General features: G+C 41.4%; 1 protein-coding gene across 1 annotated transcript in view; it reads left to right on the plus strand.

Moving 5' to 3' along the window:
- Nucleotides 1-17,615, plus strand: part of SUSD5 (sushi domain containing 5) — a 135,975-nt gene that overhangs the window by 29,885 nt on the left and 88,475 nt on the right. The window contains 2 exon segments of the mRNA XM_006859168.1: nucleotides 14,018-14,195; nucleotides 14,508-14,569. Coding sequence (XP_006859230.1) covers nucleotides 14,018-14,195; nucleotides 14,508-14,569 — 240 coding nt within the window.

Raw genomic sequence — 17,615 nt, forward strand, 5'->3', positions numbered from 1 at the left:
GTGGTTCAAGCTCACCAGCTGCTCCTTGAAAACCCTATACAGGGTCTCTGTGGGTCGGAATCCACTCGATGACACTTAACAACAGTTTGAAAGATGATATTTGTACATAAGTATTTACCTTTCCTGCAAATGTAACTATGAATGTGGTGGAACATACAACATGCTAAGTGAGGAGAACTTCTTAGATATCATTAAACATTGTAAGGCAATGAGTTACTGTGCCTGGGAGTTCAGGACACCATTGTCAGTTGGTATAATATAGTTCACAAAGACAATGCTCTACATCCTACTTCAGTGAGTAATGTCTTAGACCTTAAAAACTCATGAACTATTGGTCTCTCGTGTGCAGAAGAAAGAAGAGTGAGAGAATTGAAGAGATTTGGAATCAGTCCAACATGTGAACATTAGTCTCCATGACTCTGAGACTAGAAGAAATAGGTGGTGCCCCGATACCACTACTAACTACTCTGAAAGGGATCATATTAAAATGTCCTTTATAGAGTGGGAGAAAATGTGGAACAAAATTCAAAATTATTTAAATGAAAGGAGAGAAAAAAGACTGGGCTTACTGGTCAGAAAGGGATTGGAGGAACTTGAGACTATGGCGCTCAATCACCCTCATGGCCCAAATTTCAGCTAAGCTGTAGATAGTTACATATGGGGGACAACAACACTAGTAATATATGTTTATCAGGGAATGGTCATTCAGAATCAAAAGGGAAACATTTACCTAAGGACACTGAGAAAGGATGGAAAGGTGGGTGGAATGGAAATGGGAAGCACAGGGAGGAAGCGGGATAACTGTGTTTGCATGGAGGAGATTGCAATCATTGAGATGAAACTTGGTGTATGATTGGTTGAGTGTAATACTGGTGATCTTTTCTATAAACCTTCACTCAATTAACAATAAAAAAAAATTTAAAAAACAGTAAAAAGAGCCAATGATACTGAAAGAAAAGGTCCAAGGTACACTGAAGGCATTGGCAGGAAATAAGACTCCAGGAATTGATGGAATGGAATACAAATTGAAATCTTTCAACAAACTGATGCAGCACTTGTAGTACTCACTCATCGTGCTAAGAAATTTGGTAGACAGCTACTTGGCCAACTGATTCGAAGAAATCCATATTTGTCCCCGTTACAAAGAGAGGTGACGCAATGGAATACAGAAATCATCAGACAATATTAATATAACATGCAAGTAAAATTTTGCAAAAAATAATTCTGAAATGGCTGCAATAGTACATTAACAGGGAACTGACAGAGGTTCAAGCTTAACTTAAACAATGTGAAACAAGGGCTAACATCATTGGCATCAGATGTATTTTGGCTGAAAGCAGAGAATACCAGATTGATGTTTACCTGTGGTTTATTGACTATGAAAAGACTTTCAACTGTGTGGATCATGACAAACTAAGGATAATATTGTGAAGAATGAATATTCCAGAACACCTAATTGTGCTCATGAGGAACCTGTACATACACCAGGAGGTAGTCATTTGAACTGAACCAGGCCACAATGAATGGTTTAAAATCAGGAAAGATTTGTATTCTTTCATCATTCTTCCTCAGTCTGTATGCTGAGCAAATAATCTGAGAAACTGGATTATATGAAGAAGAGCATGGCATCAAGATTGAAAGAAGAAGACTCACTAGCAACCTGCAATATGCAGATGATACAGCTTTGTTTTCTGGAAACAAAGAAGACTTGAAATATTTACAGATGAATATCAAAGACCACAGCCCTTCAGTATGGATCACTGTAAAGAAAAAATCCTCACCATTAGACCACTGAATAACATCATGATACATGGAAAAAAGATTCAAGCTGTCAAAGAGTTCATTTTGCTTGGATCCACTGTCAACACTCATGGAAGCAGTAGTCAAGAAATCAAATGATACATTGCATTAGGCAGATCTGATGCACAGACCTCTTTAAAGTGTTCAAGGGTGAAGATGTCAGTTTAAGGGCTAAGATGCTCCTGATCCAAACCATGGTATTTTCAGTAGCCTCATATGCATGTGAAAGTTGGGCAATGAATATGGACGACTGTAGAAGAATTGATGCATTTGAGTTATGGTTTTGGAGAAGAATATTGGAAGTACCATGGTTCTGCTAGAAGAACAAACAGAATCTGTGTTGGAAGAAGTAATTCTAATTAGAAGCCAGGATAGCGAGACTTTGTTTTTCATACTGCTGACATATTATCAGGAGGGACCAGTCCTTGAAGAAGGACATCATGTTTGGTAAAGTGATGGATTGACACAGTTGCTGCAGCAATTGGCTCAAGTATAACATTGATTCTGAGAATGGTGCAGGACTGAACAGTGTTTTGTTGTGTTGTGCACAATTCAACATCTAACAATATCTTTACCTCCATCCAATAAAACTCAAACTTCTTAAATTGATAAAACTCCATTGAGTCCTGTCTCAACCTTACATATTATTGTTGTTAGGCCTTTAATTCTATTTCTTACACTATATGGCGTTGTCTTTTTTTTTTTTTTTTTTTAATCATTTTACATAAGTGGTATTCATTTACATGTGTGTGTGTGGTTTTCTTTTTTAAACACTTTTACGTGTACTGAGTGGTACTTTATATGAGAGAACATCGGTTTTGCACTCATCCTATCATATTTTGTTTCATTGCAATAATTACAGTCTCCATGCATCATCATTTAACAATATTTGTTTCTATTCCCTCTGTGGGTTTTTTTTTTGTTTGTTTGATGTATACAAAAACACTCAAATATATAATCATTTAAACAATCAAAGGGCATGGTCTGCAAGCCTGTCTCCTGGCTGCCAGCACATAGCCTTTCTCTTTCCATGAGTCTAGTCTCGGATACTCTTATCTCTTTATGCCATCATCTCTGCCTTGATCTCTGGTGTCGCTGATTCTCTGGTTATGGTCCCATATTCCACTTGTGCTCTTCTCTCTTGATGGTCCTAGGGTTCTCTGTTGCTAGAATGTAAGATTAACTACTCCCTCCTTTGTTCTGCAGTAATAAAGAATTGTAAATTTGTAGGTATTTTTTGCGGTTATGAGTCAGGCTGCTAATTTCAAGGTCAGCAGTTTAAAACTACAAGCTGTTCGATGGGAGAAAGATGAGGCTTTCTGTTCCCATAAAGATAAAGGAGCTCTGGTAGCATAGTGGTTACGAATCAGACTGCTAACCTCAAGGTTGGCAGTTCGAAACTACCAGCCGTTCTGCGGGAGAAAGATGAGGCTATCTGCTCCTGTAAAGATTTACAGGCTCAGAAACCCTGTGCAGGGTCACTATGAGTCAGAACCAACTCCACGGTACTTAACAACAACAACAAAGATACATACAGCATCGGAAACTCTATGCAAGATCATTTAGTCAAAACCAACTCCACGGCACATACCCACCACCACCAAGCATTAATATTCTGTTATTTGATCAGTTACATCGTAAACGTAATCCAAAACAGCCATTGCATTTAAACTTTATTGTTGTATGTTTATTTTCTAGAAGTTTTATTTGGTTCTTTTTCAGATAAGCTAAACTACTTTTCTACCATTCGTCTGTCAGTTTTTCATACTGTGGTGGTTTGTGCGTTGCTGCAATGTATATGTCTTAGTTATCTAGTGCTGTTAGAACAGAATACCACAAGTGGATGTCTTTAACAGACATTTATTCTGTCACAGTTTAGAAGGCTAGAAGTCTGATTTCATATTACCAGCTCTGGGAAAAGGTCCTTCTCTTCTTTCAGCATCTGTTGGCCTAGCATATTTTGGAGATCTCTAGAAGTCATACTGACATCAATCTTCCCCTGGATCTAGGAGCGTCACAGTACAGGGACTCCAGGATCTAAAGGATGCACTCTATTCCTGACTCTTCTTTTTGGTAGTTGTGGGTAACTCCTTCTCTGCTCACTTCTTTCTCCTTTTATATCTCAAAAGAGATTGGCTGAAGATACAACCTAATCCTGTAAATTGCATCCAACCTCATTAACTTCATAGAATGAGAATTTACAACACACTGGATAAATACATCAGATGTCCTGGTGTGGCGCTGTGGGTTAATGTGCTGGACTGCAAAGTCGGTTTGAACTGCAAGGCTGGCAGTTCAAGCTCACCAGCCACTTCTTGGAAACCCTATACAGGGTTGCTGTAAGTCAGAATTGACTTGACGGCACTTAATAAAAACAAAAACAAATGGCTGATCACATCAGATCCTATTACGGAGTTGATTGTATTGTATAAGATCTCATCATGGAGATGATAACTGTAATTTAACTGCTGGACCACTTAGAATCTTGGCCCAGCTATGTCAAAACAAAACCTTAACTATCACAATCCACCCCTTGTCAACATGGTATCTGTACATGTTTCCTTAAACCATACATAATCTCTAAATAAAGATAACTATAAACTAATTATTGTGCCTAACATAATGCATCTAACACACATAGAACCAAAAATACACAAACAAATTATATTATCCCAAATTCTTCCAAGTCTAAATTACAACCTGGGACAAAATTCCTCTGTGACTCTATATGATGCTTATAAATACACTGGTGGATCAGGCAAAAGTTTGACATTCCATTACAAACGAGAACAACTGAAAGTGGGGAAGAAAGAATAATAGGCACCAAGTATGTTAAACATCCAGCAGAAAAATTTACATTCGTTCTCAAGGCTTGAAACAGGCCTTCTGTTCTCCCAGAGCATCTAGGCAGTGGACCTTCCCTCCTAACTCTGTGTGTTGACAGTGCACTCTCAATTCTGGGTAGAGGCCCTTCAACCCATGGCTTCAGTTCCACCTTCTAGTCCCACTAGAATGGCAACTCTGCTTTGGGCATCCTCATTCTTCTAGACCACTGAGTGGTGATCCCACCCCATTGGCTGTGGCAAGCTCTGTTCTTCTGCCTCCTTGGTCATGGCAGTTTTGCCCCCATCTTAACTGCAGCCCAGCACTCTATAGATGAGTTGGTGAAGAAGCCGACTCCTTGAAACAAGAAACATGCCCCTATCTATGGAAACCCCAGAAGTCATGGTTCTGTTCTTTCAGAGTCCAAAGGTCATGGCTCTACCTTTTGAAACTCAGGTAACTGTGTTTTTTGTGCTACTTGATCTCTTGAAGCGGACAACCTGGTCTCTGCTCTTCTCGAGCTGGTGTCACAAAGCTCTTTAGTCTACTGATAGGTGCTCCGAGGCACTCAATCTATAAGTAAGCATTGGTCAGAAGGTGCTCAGCTTTATTGCTCTTTGGGTAAGAGAGCCTGATCTCACTGACAAGTGCCCTGAGGTACCTCAGTCTGCCAGGAAGCTTCCTACATGATGGTGCTACAACTCTTTTGCCCCATGGGTTGGCTTCTGGGCCATCTTGTATTGTCTTCTGGTTCTGTGGCTGCAGTGTCTCTGCCTCTATTTTTCTTCATGGGTTCCTTCTCCAGTGTTGCAGCTCTCTTCACTTACTTCTGAGTCCTCATCAGAATTGCCTTTAACATCCATTATTCCACCAACAGCCTTTTGTGCTCCATCTATGCTTTTATTGTTAAGCAATTTAGTACTCTTTCAGCCTCTGCTCTTTATGCAATTCTAAAACTGATTCCATATTTTAGGTTTTTGTTAGAGCAGCACTCCATTCTCCTGGTACCGAATTCTTTCTTGTTTATCTAGTTTTGCTATAAAAAAGATACTACAAGTGGATGACAGTAACAAACAGAAATTTATTCTATCAAAATTTAGAAGGCTAGAAGTCTGATTTGATATTACCAGCTCTGGGGAAAGATCTTTGTCTCCTTTCAGCATCTGTAGACCTAGCATTCCTTGGAGATCACCATATGTTTTGATATTAGTCATTACCTGGACTTAAGAGCTTCACAGTGAAGGGATCCAGGTTCAAAGGACACCACCACTCCTGGCTCTTCTTAGTGGTAGTGGGTCCGTCCTCTTCTGCTCACTTCTCTTTCCTTTTATACCTCAAAACAGATTGGCTCAAGATACAACTTAATTCTGTAGATTGCATCTAAACTCATTAACATAGTAGAAATGAGGATTTACAACACACTGTAAATACATCAGATCAGGGTTGATCACATCAGATCGTATCACTGGGTTGATTGTAATATATTAGGTTTCATCATGGAGGTGATAGCTACATCTTAACAGCTAAGCCACTTAGAATCTTGGCCCAGCCAAGTTGACACAAAACTATCATATATGCCACAGATATTTTCAATACCAGCAGAGTCACCCATAGTGAACAAGTTTCAGCAAAGCATCCAGACTAAGACAAACTAGGAATGAGGAAAGGCTGACCACTTCTGAATGGTTAGCCATTATAAACTGTATGAATAGCACTAGGATATTGCCAGTTATAGTGCCAATAGAAGGCACTCAAAATAGGACAGGGGTATGTATAGTCAACAATAGTGAGGTTGGCCCAGGATTGGGCAGTATTTCGTTCTGCTGTGCATCTTAAGGTCAGTGGCACCTAACACCAACAACAATATATAGTCAAAGTGGAGTTGAGTTAATTATAATAATGTGAAAGAAGTAAAGATTCAGGGCATTCATTTGCTGATGTGACAAAACTCAAAATGGAAAGAAATAACTGCAAATATCCATTAATAGTAAGAACCTGGAATGTACGAAATATTGAATCTATGAAAACTGAGCTTTCAAATGTGGTGGTGGTGTTGTTAGGTGCTATCCAGTCAGTACCGACTCATAGTGACCTTATGTACAGCAGAATGAAATACTGCCGGATCCTGGGCCAACCTCACTATCGTTGCCACACTTGAGCCCATTGATGCTGCCACTTTGCCAATCCATCTTGCTCAGGGTCTTCCTCTTTTTCTCTGACCCTCCACCCTACCAAACATGATATCCTTCTCCAGCGACTGGTCCCTCCTGACAACATGTCCAAAGTATGAGAGACGAAGTTTGGTCGTAGTAGAAGTCAGTAATTCTTTTTTTGTGAGATGAGATAGATAGTTCTTGTTGTTGTTAGGTGCCATTGAGTCGGTATCGACTCATAGTGACCTTATGCACAGCAGAACGATACACTGCCCAATCCTGGGCCAACCTCACTACTGTTGCCACACTTGAGTCCTTTGCAGCTGCCACTTGGCCAATCCATCTCATTGGAGTCTTCATCTTTTTCTCTGACCTTCCACCTTACCAAACATGATATCCTTCTCCATTGACTGGTACTTACTGACAATGTGTCCAAAGTGTGAGAGATGAAGTTTGGCCATCTTGGCCTCTAAGGAGCACTCTGGCTGCACTTCTTCCAAAATGGATCTATTGGTTCTTTTGGCAGCCCATGGCCCTTTCAATATTGTCCTCCAATACCATAACTCAAAAGCATCAATTCTTCTATGGTCTTCCTTATTCACTGTCCAACTTTCGCATGCGTTTAAGGTTATTGAAAATACCATGGTTTGGGTCAGGCGCACCTTAGTCCTCAAGCTGACATCTTTGCTCTTCAACACTTTAAAAAGATCTTGTGCAACAGATTTGTATGGAACACATAAATGTCGATATCCTAGGCATTAGTGGGACTCCTGATGTGGCACTGTAGGATCAGCATTGGACTGTGAACCACAAGGTCGGCAATCCAAACACACCAACTCCTTCTTGGAAACCCTGTACAGGGTCACTATGAGTTGGGACCAACTCGACAGTTGGTGAGCTGAAATAAACTGTAATTGGACAACCATGTGGCTACTTATGCTGGGAATGACAAACTGAAGAGGAATGGTGTCATTGTGAAAAAAAAAATATTTCAGTATCTATCTTGAAGTACAGAACTGACTGCAATAGGATAATATCCTACAAGGAAGACTAGTTAATACCACTATTACTCAAAATTATGTACCAACCACTAACGTCAGTGATGATGAAATTGAAGAATTCTATTGACTTTGTCAGTCTGAAATTGATCAAACTTGAAATCAAGATGTATTGATAATTATTGGTTATTGGAATTTAGAAGTTGGAAACACAGAGGAAGGATCAGCAGTTGGAAAATATAGCCTTGGTGATAGAAAGGATACCGGAGGTCACAGGATAGAATTTTGCAAGACCAACTTATTCATTGCAAATACTTTTTTTCCAACAACATAAAAAGTGGACTTCAGCAGATGAAGCACATAGGAATCAAATTGACTTCATTTGTGGAAAGAAACAGTGGGAAAAGCTCAATATTATCAACCAAAGCAAAGCCAGGAGCAGACTGTGGAACAGATCTCAATTGCTCATATGTAAACCCAAACTGAACCTGAAGAAAATTAAAACAAATTCACAAGAACCAAAATCTAACCCTTACTATATTTTACCTAAGTTTATAGACTATCTCAAGAACAGATCTGGTGCCTTAGACACTAATGACTGAAGACCAGAAGAGTTGTGGGATGACATCAAGAACATCAGACATGAAGAGAGCAAAAAGGTCATTAATAACATAGGAAAGACATCAAGGCAAGTGGTCGAGTCCCCTCAGAGCAAACCCCCTTCCAAGATTGAAACTCGGGAGGAATACACGAGCAGGCATGTGGTCTGGCTGGTGATCACATTGGCCACTGATAGGGGAAAAGGAGGAAAAACAGCAATGAAGTTGGGAGCTGGGTCCGACCACATTCAATAGACTCCTGTAAACCCAGGTGGAGACCTAGTTAGCCAGAAGTATGGCAAGACCTGGTGACTCCTGGGCCCAGAGGCAGTGGCATAGCCACAGAGGACTAGAGCGGAGATTGAAGCGTCCAGCTGATGTGAAGTGAAGGGAGATGCACAGGAACACCCATACTTAGAAATAATACCCACTTGGCCTGTCTTCGATGGCTGGATGATCAGAACTCAACTAGATGAAGAAAGAAGAAGAAGAAAAAGAATAACCCACTACAGTTTGATGAACTTTGCCTCTACTTGTGGATGTAGTAGCTCAAAAAAGGAAACAAATCTTTACAGCGAGGATCACTCCCACCCCCTTGGTACACAGGGTTGACAAGGATGGGCAACTTGGACATTAGCTGCCCAAAATGGAGGGTGTTACAAATGAGTCAGAACTGACTCCACAGCACACAGCCACCACCACCACAAAGGCAAGAAGTGACTGGCTTACAAGCTTTCAAGAGGGAGCCTAGTTCCAGATGGGATGGGGGAAGGTAGAATCTCCACTGAAAGGTTCCCAATCTGTTGGGACAGAGCTAATGAAAGGAGATGGAGATAAGACTCTTGTGGTACAATAGTGAATAATTGCTATCAGGACTGACTATGAGGGTCGGAAATGTTGGTAGATGTTTTGTAACAAAAGGAGGGGAGTGATTGATTTTGCAGTCTAGGAGCAGAGGTTCCTGGGACTATCAAGGCAGAAGAGCAGCATGCAGTATCCTACCCAGGGAAGCAGTGACACCAGAAATGGAGGCAGAGATGATTATGTGAACAGATGGAGAGGCTGGGGACACTGGACCCAGGGAGGAGAGGGGCTGTGTACTGACGACTGGGGTGTACCTTTTGGTTGTTTGATGATGCATGGAGGGGATTGTAATCATTGCAGTGAAACAAAATACGATAGGATGAATGTAAAACTGATGTTCTCCCATGTAGACCCACATAATTCACAATAAAAACTTAAAAGAAATTTACTCTTGAATGTAGAGAAGCTAAAATGACTGGAAGAAATGATGAAGTAAACATTTCAAAGGGCAGCTTGAGAAGACAAAGTAACGTATTATAATGAAATGTGAAAAGACTTGAAATTAGAAAACCAAAAGGGAAGAACATGCTCAGCATTTCTGAAACTGAAAGAACTGAAGAGAAAATTCAGTCCTTGGGTTGCAATATTGAAAGATTCTATGAATAAAATAGTGAATGACAAAAAATCCTCAAAATAAGTTGGAAGGAATACACAGAGTCACTGTATCAAGAAGAAATAGTTGATGTTCAGTCATTTCAAGATGTACTAAAGACGTTGGCAAAAAACAAGTACGAATTGTTGCAGTGCTGGAGGTGCCCTTGGTCTATACTAAGAAATTTGGAGGACAGCTACCTGTTCAACCGATTAGAAGGGATCCATATTTCTGCCTGTTCCAAAGAATAATGACTCAACAGAATGTGGAAATCACTGAACATTATTATTAATATCACATGCAAGTAAATTTCTGCTGAAGATAATTGAAAAATGGTTGCAGAAGTACATTGACAGGCAGTTTCCAGAAATTCAAGCTGATTTCAGAAGATGATGTGGAATGAGGGCTATCATTGCTGCCATCAAATGTATCTTGACTGAAAGCAGAGAATACCAGAAAGAAGTTTCCTTGTGCTTTATTGGCTTTGCAAAAACCTTTGACCGTGTGGGTCATAACAAACTATGGATAACGTTGCGAGGACTGAATATTCCAGAACAATTTAATTATGCTAATGGGGAAACTGTACATAAATATACTTAGAGACAGTCGTTGAAATAGAACAAGGGGCTACAGAATGGTTCAAAATCAGGACAGTTGTACCTCAGGGTTATATCCTTTCACCATACTAGATCTGTATGTTGAGCAAATACTAGAGACTCTGGATTATATGAAGAAGAATATGGCCTCAGGATTAGAGAAAGACTCATCAACAGCTTGCAATATGCAGATGACACAACCTTTCTTGGTGAGAGTGAAGAGGACTTGAAATACTTACTAAAGGAGACCAAAGACTACATACAGCCTTCAGTGTAGATTGCATCTCAATGTAAAGGAAGTGAAAACCCTGACAACTGGGCCAATAAATAACATCTTGATAAACAGAAGAAAGATCGAAGTTGTCAAAGATTTCAATTTGCTTATATCTGCAGTCATCACTCACAGAAGCAGTAGCCAAGAAATCAAAGGACATAGTATATTGGGCAAATCTGCTGCAAACAGTCTTTTCAAAGTGTCAAAGAGTGACGATGTCAGTTTGAGGCCTCAGGTGCGCCTGACCCAAGCCATGATATTTTTATTATATGCACGTGGAAGTTGGATGATGAATAAGGAAGACTGAAGAAAATTCAGTGCATTTGAATTACGGTGTTAGATAAGAATATTGAAAGTACCACGAGTTGCCAGAAGGAAAAACAAGTCTTTCTTGTCAGAAGTGTAGCCAGAATGCTCCTAAGAAGCTAATGTAGAGAAACTTTGTTACTCAAACTTTGGATGTTAGGAGAGTCCAGTCCTTGGAAAAGGACATCATACTTGGAAAAGTGGAGGGTCATCGAAACAGAGAATTACCCCCAACGAAATGAATTGACACAGTGTCACCAGAAATGGGCTCAAACATACCAATTCTGAGGGTGGCACAGGAACATTCAGTGTTTCTTTCTGTTGTGCATAGGATTGCTACGAGTTGGAACCAACTCACAGGCACCTAACAACAAGCTACGTTTATAGTTTATGATTTGCAGATATTAAAAACTTTTCTTTTATTCCTTTGGCTATTGTAATCATTTAAAAAATAATCTGTCGGATCATACCAAAGTCAGATTTATATTAGTGTCAGTTTCTGCTTGTTTCTTTTATCTGTTGTCACTCACTCATAGTACCTTTTTTCCTTGTATAAAATAAACGCTGCTACTGTCAAGTCAGTTCTGACTCATAGTAACCAATATAGGACAGAATTGCCTTATAGGGTTTCCAAGACTTTTCGGGAGAAGACTGCCCCATTTTTCTTTCACAGAATTGCTGTGAGTTCAAACTGATGATCTTTTGGTGCCCAGCCGAGCACTTAGCTCCTTTTACTTCATGTTATTGTTCAATGCTGTTGGGTCAGTTCTGACTCAGAATGATCCTGTATAGGGTTTCCTAAGAACGACTTGTTGTTGTTAAATACCATGGAGTCGATTCCAACTCGTAGTGACCCTGCACAGGATTACCGAGGCTGTAAATCTTTATGGGAGCAGAATGCCTCATCTTTCTCCCGTGGAACCACTTGTAGTTTTGAACTGCCGACCTTGAGGTTAGCAGTCCGATTCGTAACCACTATGCTACCAGAGCTCCTTGAAGAGTGACTAGTAGGTTATATTTGACTTAAAGTATCTAGTATTTTCTAGATACTTTAGAAACATCAAGTCGGTTCTAACTCATAGCGCCCTTATATGTTTCCAAGGAGCAGCTGGTGAGTTTGAACCATCGACCTTTTGGTTAGCAGTCTGGTGCTTTTCCTAAAGAGCTGTATCTATTTTCCAAGATCTCAGTTCTCAGTGAGGATTGGCAGTTTTGTTCTGTGGTAGTGGTGGTGGTTATGTGCTGTGGAGTCAGTTCCAACTCATAGCAACCCTGTATAGGGTTTCTGAGGCTCTAAAACTCTATGGAAAAAGAAAACCACATCTTTCTCCCAAGGAACAACTGGTAGTTTCAAACTGCACCAAGACAATTCATTCAGCAGTTCCTTGAGGATTTGTTGTTGTTGTTATGTGCTGTGGAGTTGGTCCCAACTCATAGTGACCCTGTACAGGATTTCCAAGGCTGTAAATCTTTACAGGAACAAAAAGCCTCATCTTTCTCCTGCAGAACAGCTGGTAGTTTCCAACTGCTGACCCTGAGATTAGCAGCTCGATTCATAATCACTATGCTGCCAGAAAGGAGCTCTGGTAGCGTAGTGGTTACCAACTGGGCTGCGAGTCATAGCCATCCAAACCTCGGTTTAATTTCATAAGTCTATTTTTCAAGATAGGCAAATACCACCAAAAGAAAAGCATCTTGGAATGCTTGTTAACTTCTCTGATCAGAGCAACCAGTAGAGCCAGCCACGCAGGCTGTGTACTGTATGATGGCACCACATTTTACAGTGTATCACTCACCTACCCCAAAAAAAACCCACTACCTTCAAGTTGATTCGAACTCGTAGTGCAGCTGGTGGGTTCAAACCACTAATTTTTCAGTTAACAGTCCAGTACTTAATCCACTGTACCACAATGGGTCTAATCTGTTTTTTTTTATAGCTCCGAAGTGATTAGGTTTAGGACACCCCCTACATAGATATGGCCTAATGAACATAAGAAAAAAAAATATTTCTCTTCCTTCCAAAATGGAATCACATCTTGATGCTACAGGGTCAGGATTCCAACCCATATTTTGATATGTGACAAAGTTCAATGCCTAATGCCTTCCTTTAGGTTATTGTTAAGTGCCTTCAAGTTGATTCTAATTCATAGTGGCCTTTCCCAGGAGCAGCTGGTGAATTTGAACTGCTGACCTTGTGGTTCCAACTGACCTTGCAGTCCAGTGCATTATTCCATAGCACCACACCAGGACTCCTTTAGGTTAGGGCCACCCAAAACAGTGTTCCACCCCTTGCTGACACTCCTGGGCCATAGTACCACTTCTTGCCTCAAGGTTCTCTTGCCTAAAGCTCTCTTTTGCTTTCAGTCTGGACTTCTGCCTCTGCCTAAACTATTGTTCCTCTTGCACCCCCTATCTCACACTCCTGGAGGCCCACTACACACCCAGGTATTGATATGCTGCAGGAAGCCAAGGTGCACCAGGCATGGTGACTGCTGTCTTGCCCCGTAGGGAAGGACAGTGAATATAAACCAGCTCCATGTAGGAGGGCCTCTGACAATGTCCTCAGGCAATGAGACAGAAGGGAAGCAAGCTCCCTGCTGTACTGACCACCACAGGGATTGGGACGCAGAAAAAGGTAGCGTAGTGCCTTGGATACCACATGATCCAAGTCAGGATAGCAAGGACACTGAACCTTCCCACATGGTGTTTGTGAAACACCTCTGTAAAGTGAAAATTTGAAGAGTTTATCCTGCTAAGCATGCAGAATGACTATACTTTCTATTTAAAAGAAGACAGGAGCAAAAAATGATAAAAAAACACACAAAACACCAGTGCAATTGTTGTCACTTGGTTCCAGGCATGAGGTGTGATGGGGTAGTTACTGTACTTGGGGCTGTAGGCAAATAGGAAGCTACAATTTTGACAGACATTTGCCTGGAGAGTGGTGTGCTGAGATGAAATTCCCATGGATCCTGGAGTCAGCCTGTATTTGTGCTTGTCCCCACTACACAGGGAAACTTTTTGTGCTGGAGTCTCAGAATGGCTCTCAGGGCCTGGCACTGGAGGCAGCACAGCGTTCCTGCAGGAGCAGGGGTGCCCACCTCGTGTCTGCAGATGAGCTACGCAGGTTGGTCCAGGACTGCGCCCTCTCAGTGTGCACCACGGGCTGGCTGGCAGAAGGCACCCTCGGGTAAGTCAGTAAGCCTGGGGAAGCTTCTCCTTTCCAAATCACCTGACATTCCCACCAAGGTTCATATAGGGACCCCATCATCATTCTGTTGTTGAGATACCTGAGTGAGCAAAGTTCTTCCAGCATTTCTTCCAAGTCCTATGGGGACGTGGAGTCTATATCTCCACCCTTTAAATTAGGAGAGCAAGTTATTCCCTTGACTGTTATAATACAGCAGAAATGTTGCTATGTGATTTTTAAGGTTAGGTCAGAAAAATCCACCTGGATTTCTGAGGGCACTCAGTTTCGTAGCCTTGTCTTGCCGTCTTGCAGATATCTGACTACCTTAAGACATCATGTTGTGAGGAAGCCCAGGCTCTATGAAGAGACCACATGTAAGTCCCCCTACTGAGAGCTCCAGCTAAGTCCTATCTGAAAACCAACAGTAACTGCCAGAAATGTTAGTGAAGGTGCTGACAGGTGACTCTTAACACCCAGCTGTTGAGCTTTGCTAGCCTCTCAGTTTCCCCAGTTGCGGCCCTAGGCATTACAGAACAGACACAAGTCGTTCTCACTGACTTCTTTGAGTTCCTCACTCAGGAATCATTGTGGAGAAGTCATTCTCATGGTCATCTAGGAGGAAAACTTCCCAATAGGCCTGGTACCTACTTCTTGAGTTATATTCAGAGAAAACAGTAGCTATTGCTCTTTCTCCCTCATGGCTCAGGAATGTGAAAAGAAAAACCAGCTCCACAACCCACTTTGGTTGAGCCTGAGCCCAAAGATAACTTTCTGACAGGTGACTCTGGAGAACACAAACAGCCACCTGACTTATGCCTCCAAAATGTGACAAGTGTGAAGCAGCGATTGAATAAAAAAGACAACTGAAGCTACATCCAAAGTTTTCCAGTGTATCTGGAACTGTGAACTTCTCTGTCTTATATGCTATGTCCACCATCTTCTAAATGGACAAAATATGCCCTAGGCATGCATGTTTCTATAGTATGATCAAACGTGAATATTTTAATAGCTTCTACTATATTTTTATGCGATAACTAGGATGCTCAGAGGCTCTGAAGTGTCAAAATAGAACTAGGATTAGGTCTCGAAGCACTGCAAATTGGGACTGTCATTGGAAAGGTCCATCTTCTGTGTTTTTTTCCACCAGGTGTTAAGATGATACGTCTTTATAAAACAAATATGCTCATTTGAAATATTTGCTGTATAACATTTTTGTGTGTGTGGAAACTTTTTATTATCTCTTTTTTAAAGTTTTTATTGTGAGGTGTACATGGGAGAACATCAGCTTGACACTCATCCTATCGTATTTCATTTCATTACAATGATTACAATCCCCTCCATGCATCATCAAATAATCACACAGGCCCTCTCCTTCCCTAAGTTCAGTGTCCTCAGCCACTCCATCTGTCCACATCATCGTCTCTGTCTCCATCCCTGGCGTCTCTGCCTCTCTGGGTAGGGTCCCGCTCTCTGCTCTTCTCATTTGATGGTCCCAGGGACCTCCGCTCCTTGGCTGCAAAATCAATCACTCTCCTCGTTTTGTCGAAAAACATTTATCTTTATATTCCTACCCTCACAGTCTGTCCTGATGGCAATTATTCACTATTGTACCACAAGAATCTTACCCCATTTCCATTCTTCAGCCTGGTCCCAAAAGATTGGAAATCATTCAGTGGTGATCTACCTTCCCCTGTCCAGTCTGGAACTCGGCTCCCTCTTGAAAGCTTGTAAGCCAGTCACTTCTTGCCTTCATAAGCACCCCCATTTTGGGTAGCCAGTGTCTAGATTGCCCATCCCTGTCAACTCTGTCTACCGAGGGAGTGGGAGTGATCCTCACTGTAAAGATTTGTTCCCTTTTTTGAGCTACTACGTCCATAAGTATGGGTAAAGTTCATCAAATTGTAGCAGGTTACTCCCTCCACCCCCTTCTTTCTTCTTCTAGTCGAGTTCTGATCATCCAGCCATCGAAGCTAAGTCAAGTGGGTACTATCTGCAAGTATGGTTGTTCTTGTGTATCTACCCTTAACTTTGTATCAGTTGGATGCTTCACTCTCTGCTGTAATCCTCTGTGGCCATGTCACTTCCTCTAGTCCCAGGAGTCCCCGGGTCTTGCCATATTGCTGGCCATCCAGGTCTCCACCCAGGTTCACAGGGGTCTATTGAATGTGGTTAGGTTTAGCTCGCAACTTCATTGCTGTTTTTCCCCCTTTTCCCCTTATCAGTGATCAACATGGTCACCAGCTAGACCACATGCCTGTTCATGTATTCCCCTTGAGTCTCAGTCTTGGAAGGGGGTTTGCTCTGAGGGGTCCTGACCACTTTCCTTGATGGCTCCTGGGCGAACAACTTACTTGTTTTTGTAATAATCAGTCAGACTGCCATTATTGTTTCGGAGTTTTCCTGCTGGTCTTTCACGAAGTATCTTCTGTTCTTCTTCTAGCCGCTCCAGGCTGGTCTACTCGTCCTTTCCAGTGGAAATTTCCTACTTTAGTTGGTTCTGGATGGGGTTTTGGATTCCACCTATGGTTTTGTGCAATGTAAAGGCTCCATAGGAAGCCTCTTTCATTGGACAACTTCTTTCATTGGACAACTTCTAGCCCCCTTTAAGGTATTCCAATCAGTTATAGGCTGAAGACGAACTTACAAGCTTTCTATAGTGATGATTCTGGCTATTCCTTTCTCCCCCCATTAAGAGTCTATTTTACAATGATAGGCAAGGAAAACCAAGATTCAAAGGACAGCCAAGCATCTTAACATTATTCCCCTCTTTTACTCCTTCAAACCATGCCTCAATCCCTGTATCCTGGAGCCCTGTTGTTCTAAGGTTGTGCATACATCATCATTTACCTCTGTCCCACTTAGCCCATGTGAACCTGCCTAACTGTTTTCCCATCAGCCTGTTCTTCCATTTCCCTACCCCTTCTTGTGTATTGCCCCCCCCACCCCCAAGCTATCTTGTGTTTATTCCCTACCCTGTGCTCTATATCCCTCCTTCCCTCCCTCCCGTCCTCTCATCCCACACATCCTGGTCATCACCAAATATATATATAATTTTCCCCTTTTAGTGTGGGTTCTTTTTCTTACTCTTTTACAGTAATGGTCCTTTGCAGTATTTCTCCTTCTGTGACTGACTAATTTCACTCAGCGTAATGTCCTCAAGGTTCACTCATGTTATGCGGTGGCTTGCAACTTCCTTGTTGTTCTTCAAGGTGGCATAGTATTCCATTGTGTGTATGTACCACAGTTTGTTTATCTATTCTTCAATTGATGGGAACTTAGGCTATCTCCAAATTTTTGCTATTATAAATAGCCCTACTATGAACATTGGTGTGCATATATCTACTCATGTTATGGCTCGTATTTCTTGTGGGTAAATACCAAGTAGAGGAATTGCTGAATCATAAGGTATTTCTATTTCCA

Source organism: Chrysochloris asiatica, unplaced genomic scaffold (genome assembly GCF_000296735.1).
Source record: "Chrysochloris asiatica unplaced genomic scaffold, ChrAsi1.0 scaffold00030, whole genome shotgun sequence".
NCBI classification, from domain to species: Eukaryota; Metazoa; Chordata; class Mammalia; order Afrosoricida; family Chrysochloridae; genus Chrysochloris; species Chrysochloris asiatica.